This window comes from Pseudophryne corroboree, chromosome 10 (genome assembly GCF_028390025.1).
Source record: "Pseudophryne corroboree isolate aPseCor3 chromosome 10, aPseCor3.hap2, whole genome shotgun sequence".
Lineage (NCBI taxonomy): Eukaryota > Metazoa > Chordata > Amphibia > Anura > Myobatrachidae > Pseudophryne > Pseudophryne corroboree.
This window is the reverse complement of record NC_086453.1, coordinates 169,232,910-169,259,218: the sequence shown is the minus strand read 5'-3', so window position 1 is coordinate 169,259,218 and position 26,309 is coordinate 169,232,910. Positions and strand designations below refer to the sequence as shown.

Below are 26,309 nucleotides of genomic sequence, written 5' to 3'. Positions count from 1 at the left end.
ATCCGGAACCACTAGTATCGTTCTTACGCCTCTTTGCCGTATAATTCTCAATACTTTTGGTATGAGAGGCAGAGGAGGAAACACATACACCGACTGGTACACCCAAGGCGTTACCAGCGCGTCCACAGCTATTGCCTGCGGATCTCTTGACCTGGCGCAATACCTGTCCAGTTTTTTGTTGAGGCGAGACGCCATCATGTCCACCATTGGTCTTTCCCAACGGGTTACCAGCATGTGGAAGACTTCTGGATGAAGTCCCCACTCTCCCGGGTGAAGATCGTGTCTGCTGAGGAAGTCTGCTTCCCAGTTGTCCACTCCCGGGATGAACACTGCTGACAGTGCTATCACATGATTCTCTGCCCAGCGAAGAATCCTTGCAGCTTCTGCCATTGCACTCCTGCTTCTTGTGCCGCCCTGTCTGTTCACATGGGCGACTGCCTTGATGTTGTCCGACTGGATCAACACCGGTTTTCCCTGAAGCAGAGGTTCTGCCTGGCTTAGAGCATTGTATATTGCTCTTAGTTCCAGAATGTTTATGTGAAGAGACGTTTCCAGGCTCGTCCATACTCCCTGGAAGTTTCTTCCTTGTGTGACTGCTCCCCAGCCTCTCAGGCTGGCGTCCGTGGTCACCAGGATCCAATCCTGTATGCCGAATCTGCGGCCCTCCAATAGATGAGCACTCTGCAACCACCACAGAAGAGACACCCTTGTCCTTGGAGACAGGGTTATCCGCAGGTGCATCTGAAGATGCGACCCTGACCATTTGTCCAACAGATCCCTTTGGAAAATTCTTGCGTGGAATCTGCCGAATGGAATTGCTTCGTAAGAAGCCACCATTTTTCCCAGGACTCTTGTGCATTGATGTACAGACACCTTTCCTGGTTTTAGGAGGTTCCTGACAAGCTCGGATAACTCCTTGGCTTTTTCCTCCGGGAGAAAAACCTTTTTCTGAACCGTGTCCAGAATCATCCCTAGGAACAGCAGACGAGTTGTCGGCATTAACTGGGATTTTGGAATATTCAGAATCCACCCGTGCTGTTTTAGCACTTCTTGAGACAGTGCTAATCCCATCTCTAGCTGTTCTCTGGACCTCGCCCTTATTAGGAGATCGTCCAAGTATGGGATAATTAATACGCCTTTTCTTCGAAGAAGAATCATCATCTCGGCCATTACCTTTGTAAAGATCCGAGGTGCCGTGGACAATCCGAACGGCAGCGTCTGAAACTGATAGTGACAGTTTTGTACAACGAACCTGAGGTACCCCTGGTGTGAGGGGTAAATTGGAACGTGGAGATACGCATCCTTGATGTCCAAGGATACCATAAAGTCCCCCTCTTCCAGGTTCGCTATCACTGCTCTGAGTGACTCCATTTTGAACTTGAACTTCTTTATGTACAGGTTCAAGGACTTCAGATTTAGAATAGGTCTTACCGAGCCATCCGGCTTCGGTACCACAAAAAGAGTGGAATAATACCCCTTCCCTTGTTGCAGAAGAGGTACCTTGACTATCACCTGCTGAGAGTACAGCTTGTGAATGGCTTCCAAAACCGTCTCCCTTTCGGAGGGGGACGTTGGTAAAGCAGACTTCAGGAAACGGCGAGGTGGATCTGTCTCTAATTCCAACCTGTATCCCTGAGATATTATCTGCAGGATCCAGGGATCTACTTGCGAGTGAGCCCACTGCGCGCTGTAATTTTTGAGACGACCCCCCACCGTCCCCGAGTCCGCTTGAGAAGCCCCAGCGTCATGCTGAGGCTTTTGTAGAAGCCGGGGAGGGCTTCTGATCCTGGGAAGGAGCTGCGTGTTGCTGTCTCTTCCCTCGACCTTTGCCTCGTGGCAGATATGAATAGCCCTTTGCTCTCTTATTTTTAAAGGAACGAAAGGGCTGCGGTTGAAAAGTCGGTGCCTTTTTCTGTTGGGGAGTGACTTGAGGTAGAAAGGTGGATTTCCCGGCTGTAGCCGTGGCCACCAAATCTGATAGACCGACTCCAAATAACTCCTCCCCTTTATACGGCAAAACTTCCATATGCCGTTTTGAATCCGCATCGCCTGTCCACTGTCGCGTCCATAAAGCTCTTCTGGCCGAAATGGACATAGCACTTACCCGTGATGCCAGTGTGCATATATCCCTCTGTGCATCACGCATATAAAGAAATGCATCCTTTATTTGTTCTAACGACAGTAAAATATTGTCCCTGTCCAGGGTATCAATATTTTCAATCAGGGACTCTGACCAAACTACCCCCGCACTGCCCATCCAGGCAGTCGCTACAGCTGGTCGTAGTATAACACCTGCATGTGTGTATATACTTTTTTGGATATTTTCCATCCTCCTATCTGATGGATCTTTAAGTGCGGCCGTCTCAGGAGAGGGTAACGCCACTTGTTTAGATAAGCGTGTTAGCGCCTTGTCCACCCTAGGAGGTGTTTCCCAGCGCTCCCTAACCTCTGGCGGGAAAGGGTATAATGCCAATAATTTCTTTGAAATTATCAGCTTTTTATCAGGGGCAACCCACGCTTCATTACACACGTCATTTAGTTCTTCTGATTCAGGAAAAACTATAGGTAGTTTTTTCATACCCCACATAATACCCTGTTTAGTGGTACCTGTAGTATCAGCTAAATGTAACGCCTCCTTCATTGCCAAAATCATATAACGTGTGGCCCTACTGGAAAATACGGTTGATTCGTCACCGTCACCACTGGAGTCATCGCCTGTGTCTGGGTCTGTGTCGACCGACTGAGGCAAAGGGCGTTTCACAGCCCCTGACGGTGTTTGAGTCGCCTGGACAGGCACTAATTGAGTGTCCGGCCGTCTCATGTCGTCAAACGACTGCTTTAGCGTGTTGACACTATCCCGTAGTTCCATAAATAAAGGCATCCATTCTGGTGTCGACTCCCTAGGGGGTGACATCCTCATATTTGGCAATTGCTCCGCCTCCACACCAATATCGTCCTCATACATGTCGACACACACGTACCGACACACAGCAGACACACAGGGAATGCTCCTAACGAAGACAGGACCCACTAGCCCTTTGGGGAGACAGAGGGAGAGTTTGCCAGCACACACCAAAAGCGCTATATATATATATCAGGGATAGCCTTATAATAAGTGCTCCCTTATAGCTGCTTTGTTATATCAAAATATCGCCATAAATGTGCCCCCCCCTCTCTGTTTTACCCTGTTTCTGTAGTGCAGTGCAGGGGAGAGACTTGGGAGCCGTCCTGACCAGCGGAGCTGTGAGAGGAAATGGCGCCGTGTGCTGAGGAGATAGGCCCCGCCCCTTTTCTGGCGGGCTCGTCTCCCGCTATTTAGAAAAATTAGGCAGGGGTTAAATATCTCCATATAGCCTCTAGGGCTATATGTGAGGTATTTTTAGCCTTTATAGGTAATCATTTGCCTCCCAGGGCGCCCCCCTCCCAGCGCCCTGCACCCTCAGTGACTGCCGTGTGAAGTGTGCTGAGAGGAAAATGGCGCACAGCTGCAGTGCTGTGCGCTACCTTTAGAAGACTGCAGGAGTCTTCAGCCGCCGATTCTGGACCTCTTCTGATTTCAGCATCTGCAAGGGGGCCGGCGGCGTGGCTCCGGTGACCATCCAGGCTGTACCTGTGATCGTCCCTCTGGAGCTTGATGTCCAGTAGCCAAGAAACCAATCCATCCTGCACGCAGGTGAGTTGACTCCTTCTCCCCTCAGTCCCTCGCTGCAGTGATCCTGTTGCCAGCAGGAATCACTGTAAAATAAAAAACCTAGCTAAACTTTTTCTAAGCAGCTCTTTAGGAGAGCCACCTAGATTGCACCCTTCTCGGCCGGGCACAAAAATCTAACTGGAGTCTGGAGGAGGGTCATAGGGGGAGGAGCCAGTGCACACCACCTGATCGGAAAAAGCTTTACTTTTTGTGCCCTGTCTCCTGCGGAGCCGCTATTCCCCATGGTCCTTTCAGGAACCCCAGCATCCACTAGGACGATAGAGAAACAATATTGCGCCTAAAGTTAGTGCCCCCCCTCTCTTTTTAACCCTTTGAGCCTGAAAACTACAGGGGAGAGCCTGGGGAGCTGTCTTCCAGCTGCGCTGTGAAGAGAAAATGGCGCCAGTGTACTGAGGGAGATAGCCCCACCCCTTTTTCAGCTGACTTTTCTCCCGCTTTTTTATGGATTCTGGCAGGGGTATTTATCACATATATAGCCTCTGGGACTATATATTGTGATTATTTTGCCAGCCAAGGTCTTAATATTGCTGCTCAGGGCGCCCCCCCCCCAGCGCCCTGCACACATCAGTGACCGGAGTGTGAGGTGTGCATGAGGAGCAATGGCGCACAGCTGCAGTGCTGTGCGCTACCTTGGTGAATACTGAAGTCTTCTGCCGCCGATTTTCCGGAACACTTCTTGCTTCTGGCTCTGTAAGGGGGCCGGCGGCGCGGCTCCGGGACCGAACATCAAGGCCGGTTCCTGCGGTCGATCCCTCTGGAGCTAATGGTGTCCAGTAGCCTAAGAAGCCCAAGCTACCACCAGTTAGGTAGGTTCGCTTCTTCTCCCCTTAGTCCCTCGCTGCAGTGAGTCTGTTGCCAGCAGATCTCACTGTAAAATAAAAAACCTAAATATACTTTCTTTCTAGGAGCTCAGGAGAACCCCTAGTGTGCATCCAGCTCAGCCGGGCACAAGATTCTAACTGAGGTCTGGAGGAGGGTCATAGTGGGAGGAGCCAGTGCACACCAGGTAGTCCTAAAGCTTTCTTTAGTTGTGCCCAGTCTCCTGCGGAGCCGCTATTCCCCATGGTCCTTACGGAGTTCCCAGCATCCACTAGGACGTCAGAGAAAATATATATATATTTTAAAAGCTGTACGGAGTAGGGGAGGGGAAGTATCAGATTAAAACCCAGTGTCACCAATAGTATCTCTGTCTCCTTCATCACTAAAAAACAAACTGCATCCCATTCAATAAATGCATCTGCTGCATGAATATGGAGGAAAAAAAACTTTCCAGTGGCAGCTATTCACTGGCTTCAAGTACATCTTAAAATAAGCAGTATCCTGTAATACCACATTTGTAGTCTACAGTATTCAATGAAGATGCAACATTGAATGAAAGGGGAGGTAATAGAGAACTATTTCTCCCTAAACGTGAATTTTTCTGGATTTATACTTTAAATACCCTTCTATCAGGCAGATTAAATAAGGAATTGATGTAGTATAATTTAAATATTTTATATAACTTTTTCTTCAGTTTTTATTTCCAAGTGTTGTGTAATTGTGTGCTGTTTTGTCAACAGTAGAGACCAGTTTTGGAACTCCATATACAGATGGGTCCATGTTTTTCTTGACCTTTAATAGGATTAACGGAGACTGGGCAGTCGGACTTAATCCCCTGCTGTATTGTTCTCTGTACTGTATTGTAGCTGAGAACAATAGATGAAGGGTTTATGTTAATAAACCATGTTGTGCCTAGGCGCAGCAAACTAGCTAAGATAACCATGGACCCATCTGTACAAGTTAAATATATTTTGTCACTCATTATGTTTTATTGATCAGCACCACTAATTATGAAATAACATATTCAATCTAGTAGATCCAAACAGTGAGTTTAATAAGTATGTGCATATTGTATCACTTTATTCACCGAATATCTATATTCATGCAAATATAGAGCACCAGAAACTTATGTCAATTACACTGGTTATATACAGATTTTCAATTTAACACCACATAACTATATTCACTTAATTTATGCCTTCACCTAATTATGCACTTGAGGTCATCTATCTCACGAAATGTAGTGCACTATGCATTCAGGTTAAATAAATCATTGTTTTACACTGATATAGGGACTAAAATGTTTCCAACCAAACTTATTCCCTCCATTCTTGATAACCCACTTTATGAGGATCAGTGTAATTCATATTGCATTATTTTTCTTACTCTTTATAACCCAAATTATTGCTATTATCGGAGCATATTTTGCATTCTAAAGACACAACAATCGCTGGAAAATGCCACCAGGGATGCATAAGAGCTATCCACTTTCTTCAACACAAGTGGAACGCAGGCTTGCGTTCCACCTGATGCTGTACCCGGAAGACACAGCCGGCAGGTGTGCGTTCCACTTGACACTGTTCCCGGAAGCTGTGACCAACAGTGAGCAAATGCTAAACACAGGTGGAATGCAGGTGTGCATTCCACCTGATGACGAACCCAGAAGTCGTGACATGTGGAGCGAGGATAGGCGTTCCACCGGCCCAAACTCCAGAAGCCGCATGAATAGGAAATGACGACGAGTGGAATGCAGACATGCGTTCCACCCAACTCCGGAAATACGATCTAGCGGGCAGCGGAGTACACCCACATTGGTTTTATGGGTACTGCCCAAAAAAGAGTCAGCTAAAATAACAACTACCCAAACCCCGCGGTCACACTACATCCCTAGGTGGATTTTAATTATGTGAGGAGGGTCACACAATAAAAGTTTAATGAAGTCAGCCTTAGTCACAGGAACAGGATATAATGTCACAGCTGTATCCACTATAAATGTCCAACAAAGGACTACCTGATCATTCCCACTGCAGCCACTGAAGGAGTAGGATCTCTACTGATGCATTTGCCTCTATGTAAGCATCTCCCTCCTTTTTAGCCTCTTTATTTGAGTTTGTTAAGTTTGGAATTCCCCAACTCGGATTTTATTGTCTCTAACTGCCTGTATAAATTTTCTGTGGAATTATGCCAGGTTATTGTAATCATGTCCTATTACAATATCGGTTTAATTGCTTGCACAATTTTATTTGGAATGTTAGATTGTTGCAATTATGTTTTAATATATGATTTGACCTTATTAAAAAAAAAAAAAAATATATTATATTATATATATATATATATATATATATATATATATATATATATATATATATATATATATATATATATATATATATATATATTGTACCCATACAGAATATCTGTCATTCATTTTGATAGAGCATTTTTTATGCATAGGTGCTCTCTGTTCCTCTAAGGGTCATGATTGGCCAGTGGTCCTCACTACTAATTTTTCCCACTGAGATCATGGTTTTCCACACTGATTTGTTCCGTGTAGACTCTAAAAAATCATGTCCCATATATGTATGACAATTATTGTCCATTCCACTCTCTAGGCCTTATTATTTTGCCTTAGGCCAGTTTCTGGCTGATGGAGTCTACAATTGTCTACCTCTTTCCTTATTGCCTGGTATGTACCAAAATAATCATCCTCCTTCACCTCTAGTTGATTAGAAATTAAAACGCCACCCGTTTACTTTTTGTTTTCAAAGATTTTACCCCTGAAGAAGTCTTCCAGGAAAATACTAGGCTGAGTATAACCAACCAGTGGCCCAAGCTCCGTAACAACAGTCCCAGGCTGGGGTTTCAATCAAGTCCTTCTGGAACATATTCTAATATTTGAACATTTGTCTTCTAAAAACTTTATATAGACTTCTAAGTGGATGATTATTGTTAAGTCACAGCGCCCTCTGGTTTATTTATTTCTATATATATATATATATATATATATATATATATATATATATATATATATATATATATATATATATATATAACACAGATATATACATACATAGCTCAAAAAAATAAAGGGAACACTGAAATAACAGATATGAATGAATGAAATATTCTTATTAAATACTTTGTTCTTTACATAGTTGAATGTGCTGACAACAAAATCACACAAAAATTATCAATGGAAATCAAATTTATTAACCCATGGAGGTCTGGATTTGGAGTCACCCTCAAAATTAAAGTGGAAAAACACACTACAGGCTGATCCAACTTTGATGTAATGTCCTTAAAACAAGTCAAAATGAGGCTCAGTAGTGTCTGTGGCCTCCTCGTGCCTGTATGACCTCCCTACAACCCACACAAGTGGCTCAGGTAGTGCAGCTCATCCAGGATGGCACATCAATGCGAGGTGATTGCGAGCCTGGACGAGGGGGACTCCATGGTATCACTGGACATCAAGGATGCTTACCTGCATGTCCCCATTTACCCTCCTCACCAGGAGTACCTCAGATTTGTGGTACAGGACTGTCATTACCAATTCCAGACGTTGCCGTTTGGTCTGTCCACGGCACCGAGGGTATTTACCAAGGTAATGGCCGAAATGATGATACTCCTTCGGAGAAAGGGAGTTTTAATTATCCCGTACTTGGACGATCTCCTTATAAAGGCGAGGTCCAGGGAACAGTTGTTGATCGGTGTAGCACTAGCTCGGGAAGTGCTACAACAGCACAGCTGGATCCTGAATATTCAAAGTCGCAGCTGGGTCCTGCAACGCGTCTACTGTTCCTGGGGATGGTTCTGGACACAGAACAGAAAAAAGTATTTCTCCCGGAGGAGAAGGCCAAGGAGTTGTCATCTCTAGTCAGAGACCTCCTAAAACCAAAACAGGTGTCGGTGCACCACTGCACGCGAGTCCTGGGAAAGATGGTGGCTTCTTACGAAGCAATTCCATTCGGAAGGTTACATGCACGGATCTTTCAGTGGGATCTGTTGGACAAGTGGTCCGGATCGCATCTTCAGATGCATCGGCTGATAACCGTCTCCAAGGACCAGGGTGTCGCTGTTGTGGTGGCTGCAGAGTGCTCATCTTCTAGAGGGCCGCAGATTCGGCATACAGGACTGGGTCCTGGTGACCACGGATGCCAGCCTTCGAGGTTGGGGGGCAGTCACATAGGGAAGAAACTTCCAGGGACTATGGACAAGTCAGGAGACTTCCCTAAACATAAATATTCTGGAACTAAGGGCCATTTACAATGCCCTAAGTCAGGCAAGACCCCTGCTTCAACACCAGCCGGTGCTGATCCAGTCAGACAACATCACGGCGGTCGCCCATGTAAACCGACAGGGCGGCACAAGAAGCAGGATGGCAATGGCAGAAGCCACAAGGATTCTCCGATGGGCGGAAAAATAAGATTTTACTCACCGGTAAATCTATTTCTCGTAGTCCGTAGTGGATGCTGGGAACTCCGAAAGGACCATGGGGAATAGCGGCTCCGCAGGAGACTGGGCACAACTAAAGAAAGCTTTTAGGTCACCTGGTGTGCACTGGCTCCTCCCACTATGACCCCCCTCCAAGCTTCAGTTAGGACACTGTGCCCGGACGAGCTGACATAATAAGGAAGGATTTTGAATCCCGGGTAAGACTCCTACCAGCCACACCAATCACACCGTATAACTCGTGATACTATACCCAGTTTAACAGTATGAAAACAACTGAGCCTCTCAACAGATGGCTCAACAATAACCCTTTAGTTAACAATAACTATGTACAAGTATTGCAGACAATCCGCACTTGGGATGGGCGCCCAGCATCCACTACGGACTACGAGAAATAGATTTACCGGTGAGTAAAATCTTATTTTCTCTGACGTCCTAGTGGATGCTGGGAACTCCGAAAGGACCATGGGGATTATACCAAAGCTCCCAAACGGGCGGTAGAGTGCGGATGACTCTGCAGCACCGAATGAGAGAACTCAAGGTCCTCCTCAGCCAGGGTATCAAATTTGTAGAATTTTGCAAACGTGTTTGCCCCTGACCAAGTAGCAGCTCGGCAAAGTTGTAAAGCCGAGACCCCTCGGGCAGCCGCCCAAGATGAGCCCACCTTCCTTGTGGAATGGGCATTTACTGATTTAGGATGCGGCAGTCCAGCCGCAGAATGCGCCAGCTGAATTGTGCTACAAATCCAGCGAGCAATAGTCTGCTTAGAAGCAGGAGCACCCAGTTTGTTGGGTGCATACAGGATAAATAGCGAGTCAGTTTTCCTGACTCTAGCCGTCCTGGAAACATAAATTTTCAAGGCCCTGACTACGTCCAGTAACTTGGAATCCTCCAAGTCCCTAGTAGCTGCAGGCACCACAATAGGTTGGTTCAAGTGAAAAGCTGATACCACCTTAGGGAGAAACGGAGGACGAGTCCTCAATTCCGCCCTATCCATATGGAAAATCAGATAAGGGCTTTTACATGACAAAGCTGCCAATTCTGACACACGCCTGGCTGAAGCCAAGGCCAATAACATGACCACTTTCCACGTGAGATATTTTAGATCCACGGTTTTAAGTGGTTTAAACCACTGTGATTTTAAGAAACTCAACACCACGTTGAGATCCCAAGGTGCCACTGGAGGCACAAACGGGGGCTGAATATGCAGCACTCTTTTCACAAACGTCTGAACTTCAGGTAGTGAAGCTAGTTCTTTCTGGAAGAAAATCGACAGAGCCGAGATCTGTACCTTAATGGAGCCTAATTTCAGGCACATAGTCACTCCTGCTTGTAGGAAATGCAGAAATCGACCTAGTTGAAATTCCTCTGTTGGGGCCTTTTTGGCCTCACACCAAGCAACATATTTCCGCCATATGCGGTGATAATGCTTTGCAGTTACATCTTTCCTGGCTTTAATCAGCGTAGGAATGACTTCCTCCGGATTGCCCTTTTCCTTCAGGATCCGGCGTTTAACCGCCATGCCGTCAAACGCAGCCGCGGTAAGTCTTGGAACAGACAGGGCCCCTGCTGCAGCAGGTCCTCTCTGAGCGGCAGAGGCCATGGGTCCTCTGAGATCATCTCTTGAAGTTCCGGGTACAACGCTCGTCTTGGCCAATCCGGAACCACGAGTATTGTTCTTACTCCTCGTTTTCTTATTATTCTCAGTACCCTTGGTATGAGAGGCAGAGGAGGGAACACAAACTGACTGGTACACCCACGGTGTCACTAGAGCGTCCACAGCTATCGCCTGAGGGTCCCTTGACCTGGCGCAATATCTCTCTAGTTTTTTGTTTAGGCGGGACGCCATCATGTCCACCTGTGGCCGTTCCCATCGATTTACAATCAGCGTGAAGACTTCTGGATGAAGTCCCCACTCTCCCGGGTGGAGGTCGTGCCTGCTGAGAAAGTCTGCTTCCCAGTCGTCCACTCACGGAATGAACACTGCTGACAGTGCTAGTACGTGATTCTCCGCCCACCCGAGAATCCTTGTGGCTTCTGCCATTGCCATCCTGCTTCTTGTGCCGCCCTGTCGATTTACATGGGCGACTGCCGTGATGTTGTCTGACTGGATCAGTACCGGCTGGTGTAGAAGCAGGGATTTTGCCTGACTTAGGGCATTGTAGATGGCCCTTAGTTCCAGAATATTTATGTGTAGGGAAGTCTCCTGACACGACCATAGTCCTTGGAAGTTTCTTCCCTGTGTGACTGCCCCCCAGCCTCGAAGGCTGGCATCCGTGGTCACCAGGACCCAGTCCTGTATGCCGAATCTGCGGCCCTCTAGAAGATGAGCACTCTGCAGCCACCACAGCAGAGACACCCTGGTTCTTGGAGACAGGGTTATTAGGCGATGCATCTGAAGATGCGATCCGGACCATTGGTCCAACAGGTCCCACTGAAAGATTCTGGCATGGAACCTGCCGAAAAGAATTGCTTCGTAAGAAGCCACCATCTTTCCCAGGACCCGCGTGCAGTGATGCACCGATACCTGTTTTGGTTTCAGGAGGTCTCTGACTAGAGATGACAGCTCCTTGGCTTTCTCCTCCGGGAGAAACTTTTTTCTGGACTGTATCCAGAATCATACCCAGGAACAGTAGACGTGTCGTCGGAACCAGCTGTGATTTTGGAATATTCAGAATCCAACCGTGCTGGTGTAGCACCTCCTGAGATAGTGCTACTCCCACCAATAACTGCTCCTTGGACCTCGCCTTTATTAGGAGATCGTCCAAGTACGGGATAATTAAAACTCCCTTTCTTCGAAGGAGTATCATCATTTCCGCCATTACCTTGGTAAACACCCTCGGTGCCGTGGAGAGTCCAAACGGCAGCGTCTGGAATTGGTAATGGCAATCCTGTACCACAAATCTGAGGTACTCCTGGTGAGGATAGTAAATGGGGACATGCAGGTAAGCATCCTTGATGTCCAGAGATACCATGTAATCCCCCTCGTCCAGGCTTGCAATAACCGCCCTGAGCGATTCCATCTTGAACTTGAATTTTTTTATGTATGAATTCAAGGATTTCAAATTTAAAATGGGTCTCACCGAACCGTCCGGTTTCGGTACCACAAACAGTGTGGAATAGTAACCCCGTCCTTGTTGAAGTAGGGGCACCTTGATTATCACCTGCTGGGAATACAGCTTGTGAATTGCCGCTAGCACAGCCTCCCTGTCTGAAGGAGTAATCAGCAAGGCAGATTTTAGGAACCGGTGGGGTGGAGACGCCTCGAATTCCAGTTTGTACCCTTGAGATACTATTTGCAGGATCCAGGGATCCACCTGTGAGCGAGCCCACTGATCGCTGAAATTTTTGAGGCGGCCCCCCACCGTACCTGGCTCCGCCTGTGGAGCCCCACCGTCATGCGGCGGACTTGGAAGAAGCGGGGGAGGACTTTTGCTCCTGGGAACCTGCTGTTTGTTGCAGCCTTTTTCCCCTACCTCTGCCTCTGGACAGAAAGGACCCGCCTTTTCCACGCCTGTTTTTCTGAGTCCGAAAGGACTGTACCTGATAAAACGGCGCCTTTTTAGGCTGTGAGGGAACATGGGGTAAAAATGCTGACTTCCCAGCAGTTGCTGTGGAAACTAGGTCCGAGAGACCATCCCCAAATAACTCCTCACCCTTATAAGGCAAAACTTCCATGTGCCTTTTTGAATCTGCATCCCCTGTCCACTGGCGAGTCCATAAGCCTCTCCTAGCAGAAATGGACAATGCACTTATTCTAGATGCCAGCCGGCAGATCTCCCTCTGTGCATCTCTCATGTATAAGACTGAGTCTTTTATATGCTCTATGGTTAGCAGAATAGTGTCCCTGTCTAGGGTGTCAATATTTTCTGACAGGGAATCTGACCACGCAGCGGCAGCACTGCACATCCATGCTGACGCAATAGCTGGTCTAAGTATAATGCCGGAGTGTGTATATACAGACTTCAGGATCGCCTCCTGCTTTCTATCAGCAGGTTCCTTGAGGGCGGCCGTATCCGGAGACGGTAGTGCCACCTTTTTAGACAAACGTGTGAGCGCTTTATCCACCCTAGGGGGTGTCTCCCAACGTGACCTATCCTCTGGCGGGAAAGGGAACGCCATTAGTAACTTCTTAGAGATTAGCAATCTTTTATCAGGGAAAGCCCACGCTTCTTCACACACTTCATTTAATTCTTCTGATGGGGGAAAAACTACGGGTAGTTTTTTCTCCCCAAACATAATACCCTTTTTAGTGGTACCTGGGTTTATATCAGAAATTTGTAACACCTCTTTCATTGCTTCAATCATGCAACGAATGGCTTTAGTGGACATTAGACTAGACTCATCGTCGTCGACACTGGTGTCAGTATCCGTGTCGACATCCGCGTCTGCCATCTGAGGTAGCGGGCGTTTTAGAGCCCCCGATGGCCTTTGAGACGCCTGGACAGGCACGAGCCGAGAAGCCGGCTGTCCCGCGTTTGGCATGTCGTCAAATTTTTTGTGTAAGGAGTCGACACGTGCACGCAATTCCTTCCATAAGTCCATCCACTCAGGTGTCTGCCCCGCAGGGGGTGACATCCCTTCTATAGGCATCTGCTCCGCCTCCACATCATTATCCTCATCAAACATGTCGACACAGCCGTACTGACACACCGCACACACACAGGGAATGCTCTAACACAGAGGACAGGACCCACAAAAGCCCTTTGGGGAGACAGAGTGAGAGTATGCCAGCACACACCAGAGCGCTATATAATGCAGGGACTAACTGAATTATGTCCCCTATAGCTGCTGTTATATATACTGCGCCTAAATTTAGTGCCCCCCCTCTCTTTTTTACCCTTTTCTGTAGTGTAGACTGCAGGGGAGAGCCAGGGAGCTTCCTTCCAGCGGAGCTGTGAGGGAGAAATGGCGCCAGTGTGCTGAAGGAGATAGCTCCGCCCCTTTTTCGCGGACTATTCTCCCGCTTTTTTATGGATTCTGGCAGGGGTAATTATCACATATATAGCCTCTGGGGCTATATATTGTGGTATTTTTGCCAGCCAAGGTGTTTTTATTGCTTCTCAGGGCGCCCCCCCCCCCCCCAGCGCCCTGCACCCTCAGTGACCGGAGTGTGAAGTGTGTATGAGGAGCAATGGCGCACAGCTGCAGTGCTGTGCGCTACCTTGGTGAAGACTGATGTCTTCTGCCGCCGATTTTCCGGACCTCTTCTTGCTTCTGGCTCTGTAAGGGGGGCGGCGGCGCGGCTCCGGGACCGAACACCAAGGCCAGTTCCATGCGGTCGATCCCTCTGGAGCTAATGGTGTCCAGTAGCCTAAGAAGCCCAAGCTAGCTGCAAGCAGGTAGGTTCGCTTCTTCTCCCCTTAGTCCCTCGCTGCAGTGAGCCTGTTGCCAGCAGGTCTCACTGTAAAATAAAAAACCTAATTATATACTTTCTGTTTAGAAGCTCAGGAGAGCCCCTAGTGTGCATCCAACCTCGGCCGGGCACAAAATCTAACTGAGTCTTGGAGGGGGGTCATGGTGGGAGGAGCCAGTGCACACCAGGTGACCTAAAAGCTTTCTTTAGTTGTGCCCAGTCTCCTGCGGAGCCGCTATTCCCCATGGTCCTTTCGGAGTTCCCAGCATCCACTAGGACGTCAGAGAAAATAGGGAGCAGCGAGTTGTGGTAAATGGAACTTTTTTTAAATGGTCTGAAGTACTAAGTGGTGTGCCACAAGGGTCTGTACTTGGACCACTATTGCTCAACATTTTCATAAATGATGTAGCAGTAAGGTTAGAGAGCATGGTGTCAATTTTTGCAGATGATACCAAACTGTGTAAGGTTATAAATTCGGAATGACATTTAAACTGGAAGCATGGGCAGTAAAATGGAGAATGAGGTTCAATGCAGGTTATGCACTTTGTGCAAGGTAATGCACTTTGGTAGCGAGAACAAAAATGCCACCTACATATTAAATAGGGTAAAACTAGGGGATTCTGTACAGGAAAAAGACTGATAGGCCCTACACACTGGCAGATATTCCTCAAAGATATGAACGATCTCGTTCATTATTGAACGAGATAACGTTCATATCTTTGAGTGTGGAGTCACCAGCGATGAACGATGTGCGGCCCCACGCTCGTTCATTGCTGGGGCCCCGTCGGCTGTGCATGCAGGCCAATATGGACGATCTCGTCCACATTTGCCTGCACTTCAATGGAGACGGGGGGAGTGAAGAAACTGCCACCGGGTCAGCCGTATCCGCCGTCGGGCAGCTCGGCAGCAGATCTTTATAGTTGTGGGGGCCCTTCAGGTGTTCTTATAGATCACAAACTTAGCAGTAGTACCCAAAGTAGGATTGCAGCAAACAAGGTATTAGCATGCATAAAGCGGGGAATTGATGCAAGGAATGAGTGTGTTAAACTCCCATTATATAAATCCCTAGTGAGGCCACATCTTGAATATTGTGCAAAATTTTGGGCACCATACTACAAAAAGGACATCCTGGAACTGGAAAAGGTTCAGAGGCGGGCAACCAGACTGATTAAGGGAATGGAAAAGCTAGAATACGAGGAAAGGCTTGCTAATCTAGGCATGTTCACACTGGAAAAAAGGATATTAAGAGGGGACATGATTAACATTTACAAGTATATAAGGGGACAATACACAGAGCTTGATGGGATCTGTTTTTGGTAAGATCAACACAGAGGACACGTGGACATCTGCTTAGGTTGGAGGAGAGAAGATTTCGCACACAGAGTTGAAAAGGTTTCTTCACAGTAAGGACAATACGTGTTTGGAATTCCCTTACAGAGTGGTAATGGCAGACTCAGTCATTACTTTTAATAATAGGCTAGATAAATTCCTAATGGATAAGGATATACAGTTATGGTGTGTAGATTGTGCACTATATTTAAAAAATAAAATAATGGCTATAATTCTCAACATATAATATTAGTGCTAAAAATAATACAGTGTAGGAGACCACAAATAGGTTGAACTCGATGGACAAATTGTCTTTTTTCAACATCAGAAACTATGTTACTATGATCGGTGAATGACAGTTAGGAGCTGATTGGCTAGTATTTTGTCTCTCCAAGCTTTGATAAATTGCAGGCTTAATTAGAACCTCAAATTGATTTAATCATATGCGCTTAACCGTGGATATCCTTAAAACCTGGACTGATAGGGTGTCTTAAGTACTGAGTTTGGGAACCACTGGCATAGGCAAACTTAGAAACATAGGGGTCAATTCTATTCGGCAACTAAAGAATAGCGCCGGGAATTAGCTCCCGACGCTATTCAATTCTGCTACTAGTTGCCCGCAATTGTCGGGAATTCTTCTCTCATCCCCGGGGGATGAGAGAAGAAACCCGACAAAAGTGCTGCCTCGCGCCGGGTAGTTAAGTCGGAGAATGCCCGTTCTCCCGACAAAACTACCTGTTAAGTCGGCGAGAACGGGACATCGCCGACTTAACTTTAGCTGAATTGATTAGCGTCGGGAGCTAATTCCCGGCGCTATTCTTTAGTTGCCGAATAGAATTGACCCCATAGAATTTGACGCAGATAAGAACCACTTGGCCCATCTAGTCTGCCCCTTTTTTTTTATCCTTTAGGCAATCTCAACCCTTTTTGAACCTTAATTCTTTGTAAGGATATTCATATGCCTATCCAAAGCATGTTTAAATTGCTCTACAATCTTAGCCTCTACCACCTCTGATGGGAAACTATTCCACTTATCCACTACCATTTCTGTGAAGTAATTTTTCCTTAAATTTCCCCTGAATCTCCCCCCATCCAGTCTCAGTGTATGTATTAGGGCAGTACGGATGGTGTAATGGTTAGCATTACTGCCTCACAGCACTGAGATCATGGGTTCGATTCCCACCATAACCCCAACTGTGTGGAGTTTGTATATTCTACCCGTACTTGCGTGGGTTTCCTCTGGGTACTCCGGTTTCCTCCCACAATCAAAAAATATACTGGTAGGTTAATTGGCTACCAACAAAATTAACACTAGTATGAATGTGTCTGTGTGTACATGTGGTAGGGAAAATAGAATGCAAGTTCCACTGGGGCAGGGACTGATGTGAATGGGCAAATATTCTCTGTACAGCGCTGCGGAATATGTGTGCGCTATATAAATAACTGGTAATAAATAAACAATAATAAATAAATGTCCTCGAGTTCTAATATTTCTCTTCCTTTGAAGAATGTTTCCCTCCTGAACTTTGTTAAGACCCTTGAAACTTATGTAATATATTACACATTTGATTGAGGTTTAGCTCTATGTTGTCATTTCTATAACGCGATTAAATACAAATCGCTTTAAACATATAAAGAAGTAAAACCAATACTTGGAAAGTTAAATATTTTGCCCAACACACAGTGAACGTTTTATAAACAAACTAAAAACTGCTCTATGGTCTTTCATTTAAATGTTGCAATTGCTTACAATATATTAACAGTTTCAAAAAGTAACCAATTTATTCGTTTTTTAACACAAAAGTTTCCATACAGGAAGAAATCAAGCACAAAAGGTAATGTGTGGCAATTGTAATTACAAAAAACAGCAACTGTGTCAAAAATAAACCATACAGAGATAAAACAAATCTCATCACCAAAACAAGTCACAACAAGTAGGAATAGGTAATGGCCCATACACACTGTGAGAATTGGGCTATGCCCGATTCTCACTATGCGATAGGGGCTAGGTCGGCACATAGTCAGTATCGCAAGCACTCTCATTATGTGCTTGCGATACTGACTATGTGCGATTTTGGCTAAGTGTCAATTTTGAATATCTCTTCTATAGAGATAGTCAAAATTGTCTGTCTATTCCTGCGTTGCCGACAGCGCATCGGCATCGAATCGGGATCGCAAGGTGACTTTCACCTTGCGATCTGCACTTGACGTTTCTTACAATTTTGACTATATAGTCAAAATCGTAAGAAAAAAATCTCACTGTGTGTACACACCATAAGGGGGGAGAGCATCAGCTGACAATTTAAAACAATTACACACAAATGTATGCTAAAGAAACCCTGAAAGCTCAAAACTGAAATACACCCAATCATCATGTGGGCCTGTAAAAATAAGAATTTACTTACCGATAATTCTATTTCTCGTAGTCCGTAGTGGATGCTGGGAACTCCGTAAGGACCATGGGGAATAGCGGCTCCGCAGGAGACTGGGCACAAAAAGTAAAAGCTTTAGACTAGCTGGTGTGCACTGGCTCCTCCCCCTATGACCCTCCTCCAAGCCTCAGTTAAGATACTGTGCCCGGACGAGCGTACATAATAAGGAAGGATCTTGAATCCCGGGTAAGACTCATACCAGCCACACCAATCACACCGTACAACTCGTGATCTGAACCCAGTTAACAGTATGATAACCGTAGGAGCCTCTGAAAAGATGGCTTCCAACAATAAACAACCCGATTTGTTTGTAACAATAACTATATACAAGTATTGCAGACAATCCGCACTTGGGATGGGCGCCCAGCATCCACTACGGACTACGAGAAATAGAATTATCGGTAAGTAAATTCTTATTTTCTCTGACGTCCTAGTGGATGCTGGGAACTCCGTAAGGACCATGGGTATTATACCAAAGCTCCCAAACGGGCGGGAGAGTGCGGATGACTCTGCAGCACCGAATGAGAGAACTCCAGGTCCTCCTCAGCCAGGGTATCAAATTTGTAGAATTTAGCAAACGTGTTTGCCCCTGACCAAGTAGCTGCTCGGCAAAGTTGTAAAGCCGAGACCCCTCGGGCAGCCGCCCAAGATGAGCCCACCTTCCTTGTGGAATGGGCTATAACATATTTTGGCTGTGGCAGGCCTGCCACAGAATGTGCAAGTTGAATTGTACTACAAATCCAACGAGCAATCGTCTGCTTAGAAGCAGGAGCACCCAGCTTGTTGGGTGCATACAGTATAAACAGCGAGTCAGATTTTCTGACTCCAGCCGTCCTGGAAACATATATTTTCAGGGCCCTGACTACGTCCAGCAACTTGGAGTCCTCCAAGTCCCTAGTAGCCACAGGTACCACAATAGGTTGATTCATGTGAAACGCTGAAACCACCTTAGGGAGAAATTGAGGAGTCCTCAATTCCGCCCTATCCGAATGAAATATCAGGTAAGGGCTTTTATAGGATAAAGCCGCCAATTCTGATACGCGCCTGGCTGAAGCCAGGGCCAACAGCATTACCACTTTCCATGTGAGATATTTCAAATCCACTGTGGCAAGTGGTTCAAACCAATGTGATTTTAGGAACCCTAAAACTACATTGAGATCCCAAGGTGCCACTGGAGGCACAAAAGGAGGCTGTATATGCAGTACCCCCTTGACAAACGTCTGAACTTCAGGCACTGAAGCCAGTTCTTTCTGGAAGAAGATCGACAGGGCCGAAATTTGAACCTTAATGGATCCTAATTTTAGGCCCATAGACAATCCTGCTTGCAGGAAATGTAGGAAACGACCCAGTTGAAATTCCTCCGTAGGGGCCTTCTTGGCCTCACACCACGCAACATATTTTCGCCAAATGCGATGATAATGTTTTGCAGTTACATCCTTCCTGGCCTTGATCAGGGTAGGGATGACTTCATCTGGAATGCCTTTTTCCTTCAGGATCCGGCGTTCAACCGCCATGCCGTCAAACGCAGCCGCGGTAAGTCTTGGAACAGACAAGGTCCCTGCTGGAGCAGGTCCTTCCTTAGAGGTAGAGGCCACGGGTCCTCCGTGAGCATCTCTTGCAGCTCCGGGTACCAAGTTCTTCTTGGCCAATCCGGAGCCACGAGTATCGTTCTTACTCCTCTCCTTCTTATGATTCTCAGTACTTTTGGTATGAGAGGAAGAGGAGGGAACACATATACCGACTGGAAAACCCACGGAGTTACCAGAGCGTCCACCGCTATTGCCTGAGGGTCCCTTGACCTGGCGCAATATCTGTCCAGTTTCTTGTTGAGACGGGACGCCATCATGTCCACCTTTGGTTTTTCCCAACGGTTTACAATCACTTGGAAGACTTCTGGATGAAGTCCCCACTCCCCCGGGTGGAGGTCGTGTCTGCTGAGGAAGTCTGCTTCCCAGTTGTCCACTCCCGGAATGAACACTGCTGACAGTGTTATCACATGATTTTCCGCCCAGCGGAGAATCCTTGCAGCTTCTGCCATTGCCCTCCTGCTTCTTGTGCCGCCCTGTCTGTTTACGTGGGCGACAGCCGTGATGTTGTCCGACTGGATCAATACCGGTTGACCCTGAAGCAGAGGCTTTGCTTGACTTAGGGCATTGTAAATGGCCCTTAGCTCTAGGATATTTATGTGAAGAGACGTTTCCATGCTTGACCACAAGCCCTGGAAATTTCTTCCCTGTGTGACTGCTCCCCAGCCTCTCAGGCTGGCATCCGTGGTTACCAGCATCCAATCCTGAATGCCGAATCTGCGGCCCTCTAGAAGATGAGCCTTCTGTAACCACCACAGGAGAGATACCCTTGTTCTTGGAGATAGGGTTATCCGCTGATGCATCTGAAGATGCGATCCGGACCATTTGTCCAGCAGATCCCACTGAAAAGTTCTTGCATGGAATCTTCCGAATGGAATCTCTTCGTAAGAAGCCACCATTTTTCCCAGGACTCTCGTGCACTGATGCACTGACACTTGTCCTGGTTTTAGGAGGTTCCTGACTAGCTCGGATAACTCCCTGGCCTTCTCCTCCGGGAGAAACACCTTTTTCTGGACTGTGTCCAGAATCATCCCTAGGAACAGTAGACGTGTTGTTGGAATCAGCTGTGATTTTGGGATATTTAGAATCCACCCGTGCTGACGTAGCACTACCTGAGATAGTGCTACTCCGACCTCTAACTGTTCCCTGGACCTTGCCCTTATCAGGAGATCGTCCAAGTAAGGGATAATTAATACGCCTTTTCTTCGAAGAAGAATCATCATTTCGGCCATTACCTTGGTAAAGACCCGTGGTGCCGTGGACAATCCAAACGGCAGCGTCTGAAACTGATAATGACAGTTTTGTATCACAAACCTGAGGTACCCTTGGTGAGAAGGGTAGATTGGGACATGGAGATAAGCATCCTTGATGTCTAGAGATACCATATAGTCCCCTTCTTCCAGGTTCGCTATCACTGCTCTGAGTGACTCCATCTTGAATTTGAACCTTTTTATGTAAGTGTTCAAAGATTTTAGATTTAAAATTGGTCTCACCGAGCCGTCCGGCTTCGGGACCACAAACAGCGTGGAATAATACCCCTTTCCCTGTTGTAGGAGGGGTACCTTGATTATCACCTGCTGGGAATACAGCTTGTGAATAGCTTCCAATACTGCCTCCCTGTCGGAGGGAGACATTGGTAGAGCAGACTTCAGGAACCAGCGAGGGGGAGACGTCTCGAATTCCAATTTGTACCCCTGTGATACTACCTGCAGGATCCAGGGGTCCACTTGCGAGTGAGCCCACTGCGCGCTGAAATTCTTGAGACGGCCCCCCACCGTGCCCGAGTCTGCTTGCAGAGCCCCAGCGTCATGCTGAGGACTTGGCAGAAGCGGGGGAGGGCTTCTGCTCCTGGGAAGAGGCTGCATGGTGCAGTCTTTTTCCCCTTCCTCTGCCCCGGGGCAGGAATGAGCGGCCTTTTTCCCTCTTGCCCTTATAGGGACGAAAGGACTGGGTTTGAAAAGACGGTGTCTTTTTCTGCTGAGAGGTGACCTGGGGTAAAAAGGTGGATTTTCCAGCCGTTGCCGTGGCCACCAGGTCCGATAGACCGACCCCAAATAACTCCTCCCCTTTATACGGCAATACTTCCATATGTCGTTTGGAATCCGCATCACCTGACCACTGTCGCGTCCATATCGTTATTCTGGCAGAGATGGACATCGCACTTACTCTAGATGCCAGGGTGCAAATATCCCTCTGTGCATCTCGCATATATAGTAATGCATCCTTTAAATGCTCTATAGTTAATAATATACTGTCCCTATCTAGGGTATCAATATTTTCAGTCAGGGAATCCGACCAAGCCACTCCAGCACTGCACATCCAGGCTGAGGCAATCGCTGGTCGCAGTATAACACCGGTATGTGTGTATATACCTTTTAAGATATTTTCCAGCCTTCTATCAGCTGGTTCCTTGAGAGCGGCCGTATCAGGAGACGGTAACGCCACTTGTTTTGATAAGCGTGTGAGCGCCTTATCTACCCTAGGGGGTGTTTCCCAACGCGCCCTAACCTCTGGCGGGAAAGGGTATAGTGCCAATAATTTATTAGAAATCAGCAGTTTTTTATCGGGGGAAACCCACGCTTTATCACACACCTCATTTAATTCATCTGACTCAGGAAAAACTACTGGTAGTTTTTTCACACCCCACATAATACCCTTTTTTGTGGTACTTGTAGTGTCAGAAATGTTCAATGCCTCCTTCATTGCCGTGATCATGTAACGTGTGGCCCTACTGGACATTACGTTTGTCTCGTCACCGTCGACACTGGATTCAGTATCCGTGTCAGGGTCTGTGTCGACCATCTGAGGTAACGGGCGTTTTAGCGCCCCTGACGGTGTCTGAGACGCCTGAACAGGCACTAATTGATTTGTCGGCTATCTCATGTCGTCAACAGTTTTTTGCAAAGTGCTGACATTGTCACGTAATTCTTTAATTACTACCATCCAGTCAGGTGTCGACTCCCTAGGGGGTGACATCACTAACACAGGCAATAGCTCTGCTTCCACATCATTTTCCTCCTCATACATGTCGACACAATCGTACCGACACCCAGCACACACACAGGGAATGCTCTGATAGAGGACAGGACCCCACTAGCCCTTTGGGGAGACAGAGGGAGAGTTTGCCAGCACACACCAGAGCGCTATATATATATATATATATACAGGGATAACCTTATATAAGTGTTACTCCCTTTATAGCTGCTGTATTATATATTAGCTGCCAATAGTGCCCCCCCTCTCTTGTTTTACACTGTTTCTGTAGTGTAGTCTGCAGGGGAGAGTCAGGGAGCCGTCCTTCCAGCGGAGCTGTGAAAGAAAATGGCGCTCGTGTGCTGAGGAGAAAGGCTCCGCCCCCTTCACGGCGGCCTTTTCTCCCGCTTTTTTCAGGAAACTGGCAGGGGATAAATGCATCCATATAGCCCAGGAGCTATATGTGATGCATTTTTTTTAGCCATATAAGGTTTTTATATCGTTTTTATTGCGTCTCAGGGCGCTCCCCCCCAGCGCCCTGCACCCTCAGTGACCGGAGTGTGAAGTGTGCTGAGAGCAATGGCGCACAGCTGCAGTGCTGTGCGCTACCTTATTTGAAGACAGGAACGTCTTCTGCCGCCGCTTTCTCCGGACCTCTTCGCTCTTCTGGCTCTGTAAGGGGGCCGGCGGCGTGGCTCCGGGACCCATCCAGGCTGAACCTGTGATCGTCCCTCTGGAGCTAATGTCCAGTAGCCAAGAAGCCCAATCCACTCTGCAGTCAGGTGAGTTCGCTTCTTCTCCCCTTAGTCCCACGATGCAGTGAGCCTGTTGCCAGCAGGACTCACTGAAAATAAAAAAACCTATTTAAACTTTTACTTCTAAGCAGCTCAGGAGAGCCACCTAGCTTGCACCCTTCTCGTTCGGGCACAAAAATCTAACTGAGGCTTGGAGGAGGGTCATAGGGGGAGGAGCCAGTGCACACCAGCTAGTCTAAAGCTTTTACTTTTTGTGCCCAGTCTCCTGCGGAGCAGCTATTCCCCATGGTCCTTACGGAGTTCCCAGCATCCGCTAGGACGTCAGAGAAATTATTAATTACAACTGTGGTGGTGATGATGATGTGTTATTAAGTCACTGTACCAGTTTTCAGTAACATTATTTCCAGGGTCTGTAGGACAGCTTAGTAAACGGTTTGTGGTGGTATAACAGTATATAATAGCACACAGTTCCACCATTACAATTAATAGAACAGGAGGTTTGCTCAGTGAAAATTAAAATAAGATTTCGTATTCTAGAAATGTGGATTTATGCCAGTATATCCAGTCTTAAATGCTGCCTCAAATTAAATATTAGAGTCACAAATAAATCACCATCCCTTTCCTGAGACAGAAGATAAACAGTGTCACCGAGTAAACTGTCAACTGGGATCCAAAACAAACGACAGAATGACCGGCTGCAACAGTCAGACTTGGTTTACAAATGCAACATACAGCTAGCGTCTACCTTATAAGAATGGCCAGCTGGGGGAGGGGGACACAAGCATTCCCAAGGCTGAGATCACACTTGTATAATTGCAGTTTGCATTGATAGGCCATTATAATTACATTCTCAGTGAACTCAATCTCAGTGCCTAGTGAAATACAGTGATATACTGATCACATATAAAACTAACCAAGCAAATCTCTGCAGACTTATCAGACAGGTGGGGAGTCTATAGGGGAAGCAATATAATATAGCGTTACATTGTATTTTGCCAATTTAAAGAGGTATTCTTAGATTGTTACATCTACTCATGAACCTAATGGGGAAAAAATAAAGATAGATAGATATACACAAACACACTTTTTTTTCTTCTTATTTCGGGGTGGCCACAAAAGAAATAAGCTAATAAAATACCATTTGTGTATGTGTCGCACGTAAACACGTAAGGAGACAGTAATTGCATAAAGTTGGGAGCACCTGGAGACCATGGCATTGCAGTGCCCGCTGTGGGCATCATGGTTATTGATGTGCACGGTACAGGAGTTGCAGCCGTCACACTGGGGGTCCTTACCTTGAGTATTGTGCTGATTGTTCTCCATGACACAGGGGTCTGCGCTCTTCAGATCGGTCAGTCTTCGGTTGGTTGCCGACAGCTCAGAGCGCAGGTTCGTCGCCTCCTGACTGGCAGACTGGATTTCCCCATCTAGCCGCAGGGCCAGTTGCTTGTAATCCTCCATCATTTGAAGGATATCGGCCTGAGGAGAGAGGAGGCAGACAGCCGCATGGTGACTGAGGTGAGAGCCAGAGCTGTGGACAAGCGCTGAAACATCAACGCTATAGGCGACACAGACCCTCCTCTCCAAAGGAAACAGCGCGCATGACATGCACTCTTTAAATGGAACCTACCACCAGACTGCTTAACCAAAGGTGTCCTTTCTGTGCTCTCGTTGCGTTTCATACCTAGACCGTAGCCGAGCGGATCCTATGTACACTCAAGTTTACACCAGCCCTATAAGACATATTTTCACGTGTATGCGGCATAACCTTACAGGACTGTAATGTTGCCGGCAATACGAGTCTCCCCGGACACTCTTTGTGACTCAGTTATGGTAGCTCCCACTTCCCTTGTTAATCACAGATACAAACTCGTGAGCGCAGATCTTGGCTTCGTTTTCCCGGTTCATAATTTATTCGATGCTGAGTTCCCGAGACGAACAATTTCCCAGGCTAGACCGGTGGGAGCCGGGGAACTAATTTAAATATTTATATACAGAGACATTGTTGCACCTACAGTGCCTATGCATTAGAGCGCCACCATTGGTACATTGCTGCACCTATAGTGTTTGCGAAGGGTCTGGGACTCAGGGTCGACAACAAAAAGGTCGACACGCCTTATGTCGACGCCTATTGGTCGACACACCTTAGGTCGTCATGGACAAAAGGTCCACAGGAACAATGTCGACATGGAAAAGGTCGACATGAGTTTTTAATGGGTTTTTTGTGTCGTTTTCTTCGTAGAGTGACCGGGAACCCCAATTAGTGCACCGCTTCGCTCGCCATGCTTCGGGCATGGTGCCTTCGCTTCGCTCGGCACAGATTACCGTTCCAATCGAAGTCCACGTGGATCGTTAAGTATGAAAAGGTTCAAAAAAAGAAAAAAATCGTGAAAAACTCATGTCGACCCTTTTCCATGTCTACCTAAGGTGTGTCGACCAATTGACGTCGACCTAAGGTGTGTTGACCTTTTTGTTGTCGACCTGGAGTCCGGATGCCGTTTGCGAATGAGCTACCCGTACAGACAGGAGCGTAACCAGGACTTTATGGGGCCAGTAGCAACTTATTCAAGGGGCCCCTGTCCCAATGATTCGAGAAAGTCACCTCTCTGCAGCAGTTATTAATTTTATGCCCTATAATAATGCTTTAGCTCAGTGGCAGAATTGCGAGTGATGGTCGCAGGTGCAAAAATATGCTCTGGAAACCCCTCCTCCACCCTACAGGGAAAGGCAGTGGATGACTGAGGAGAGGCTGTGGGTGACTGTGAGGGAGGTGGTGACTTAGGAGTCAGTGGAGGCAGAGCCAGCCCTAGGCATAGGCAAACTAGGCAAGTGCCTAGGGCATTTGGTATGGCATGGGGCACAAGCAGCTTCTGCTGATTAAAATGATATGCAGCATGC

The 26,309-nt window shown here is 46.9% G+C and overlaps 1 protein-coding gene across 8 annotated transcripts in view; it reads right to left on the bottom strand.

Annotated features, from left to right (window-relative positions):
• KAZN (kazrin, periplakin interacting protein) overlaps positions 1-25,161 on the bottom strand; it is an 847,756-nt gene extending 822,595 nt beyond the window's left edge. For 4 of the 8 annotated variants that reach the window (XM_063942933.1, XM_063942929.1, XM_063942930.1 and 1 more), the window contains exon 1: positions 24,707-25,010. In XM_063942933.1, coding sequence (XP_063799003.1) covers positions 24,707-24,875 — 169 coding nt within the window. In that variant the 5' untranslated portion in view covers positions 24,876-25,010. Of the gene's footprint in view, positions 1-24,706; positions 25,011-25,041 lie in introns of those variants that run through there. The other 4 variants (XM_063942926.1, XM_063942927.1, XM_063942931.1 and 1 more) reach the window with 3 other exon arrangements.
• Between the last annotated feature and the right edge of the window lie 1,148 nt (positions 25,162-26,309).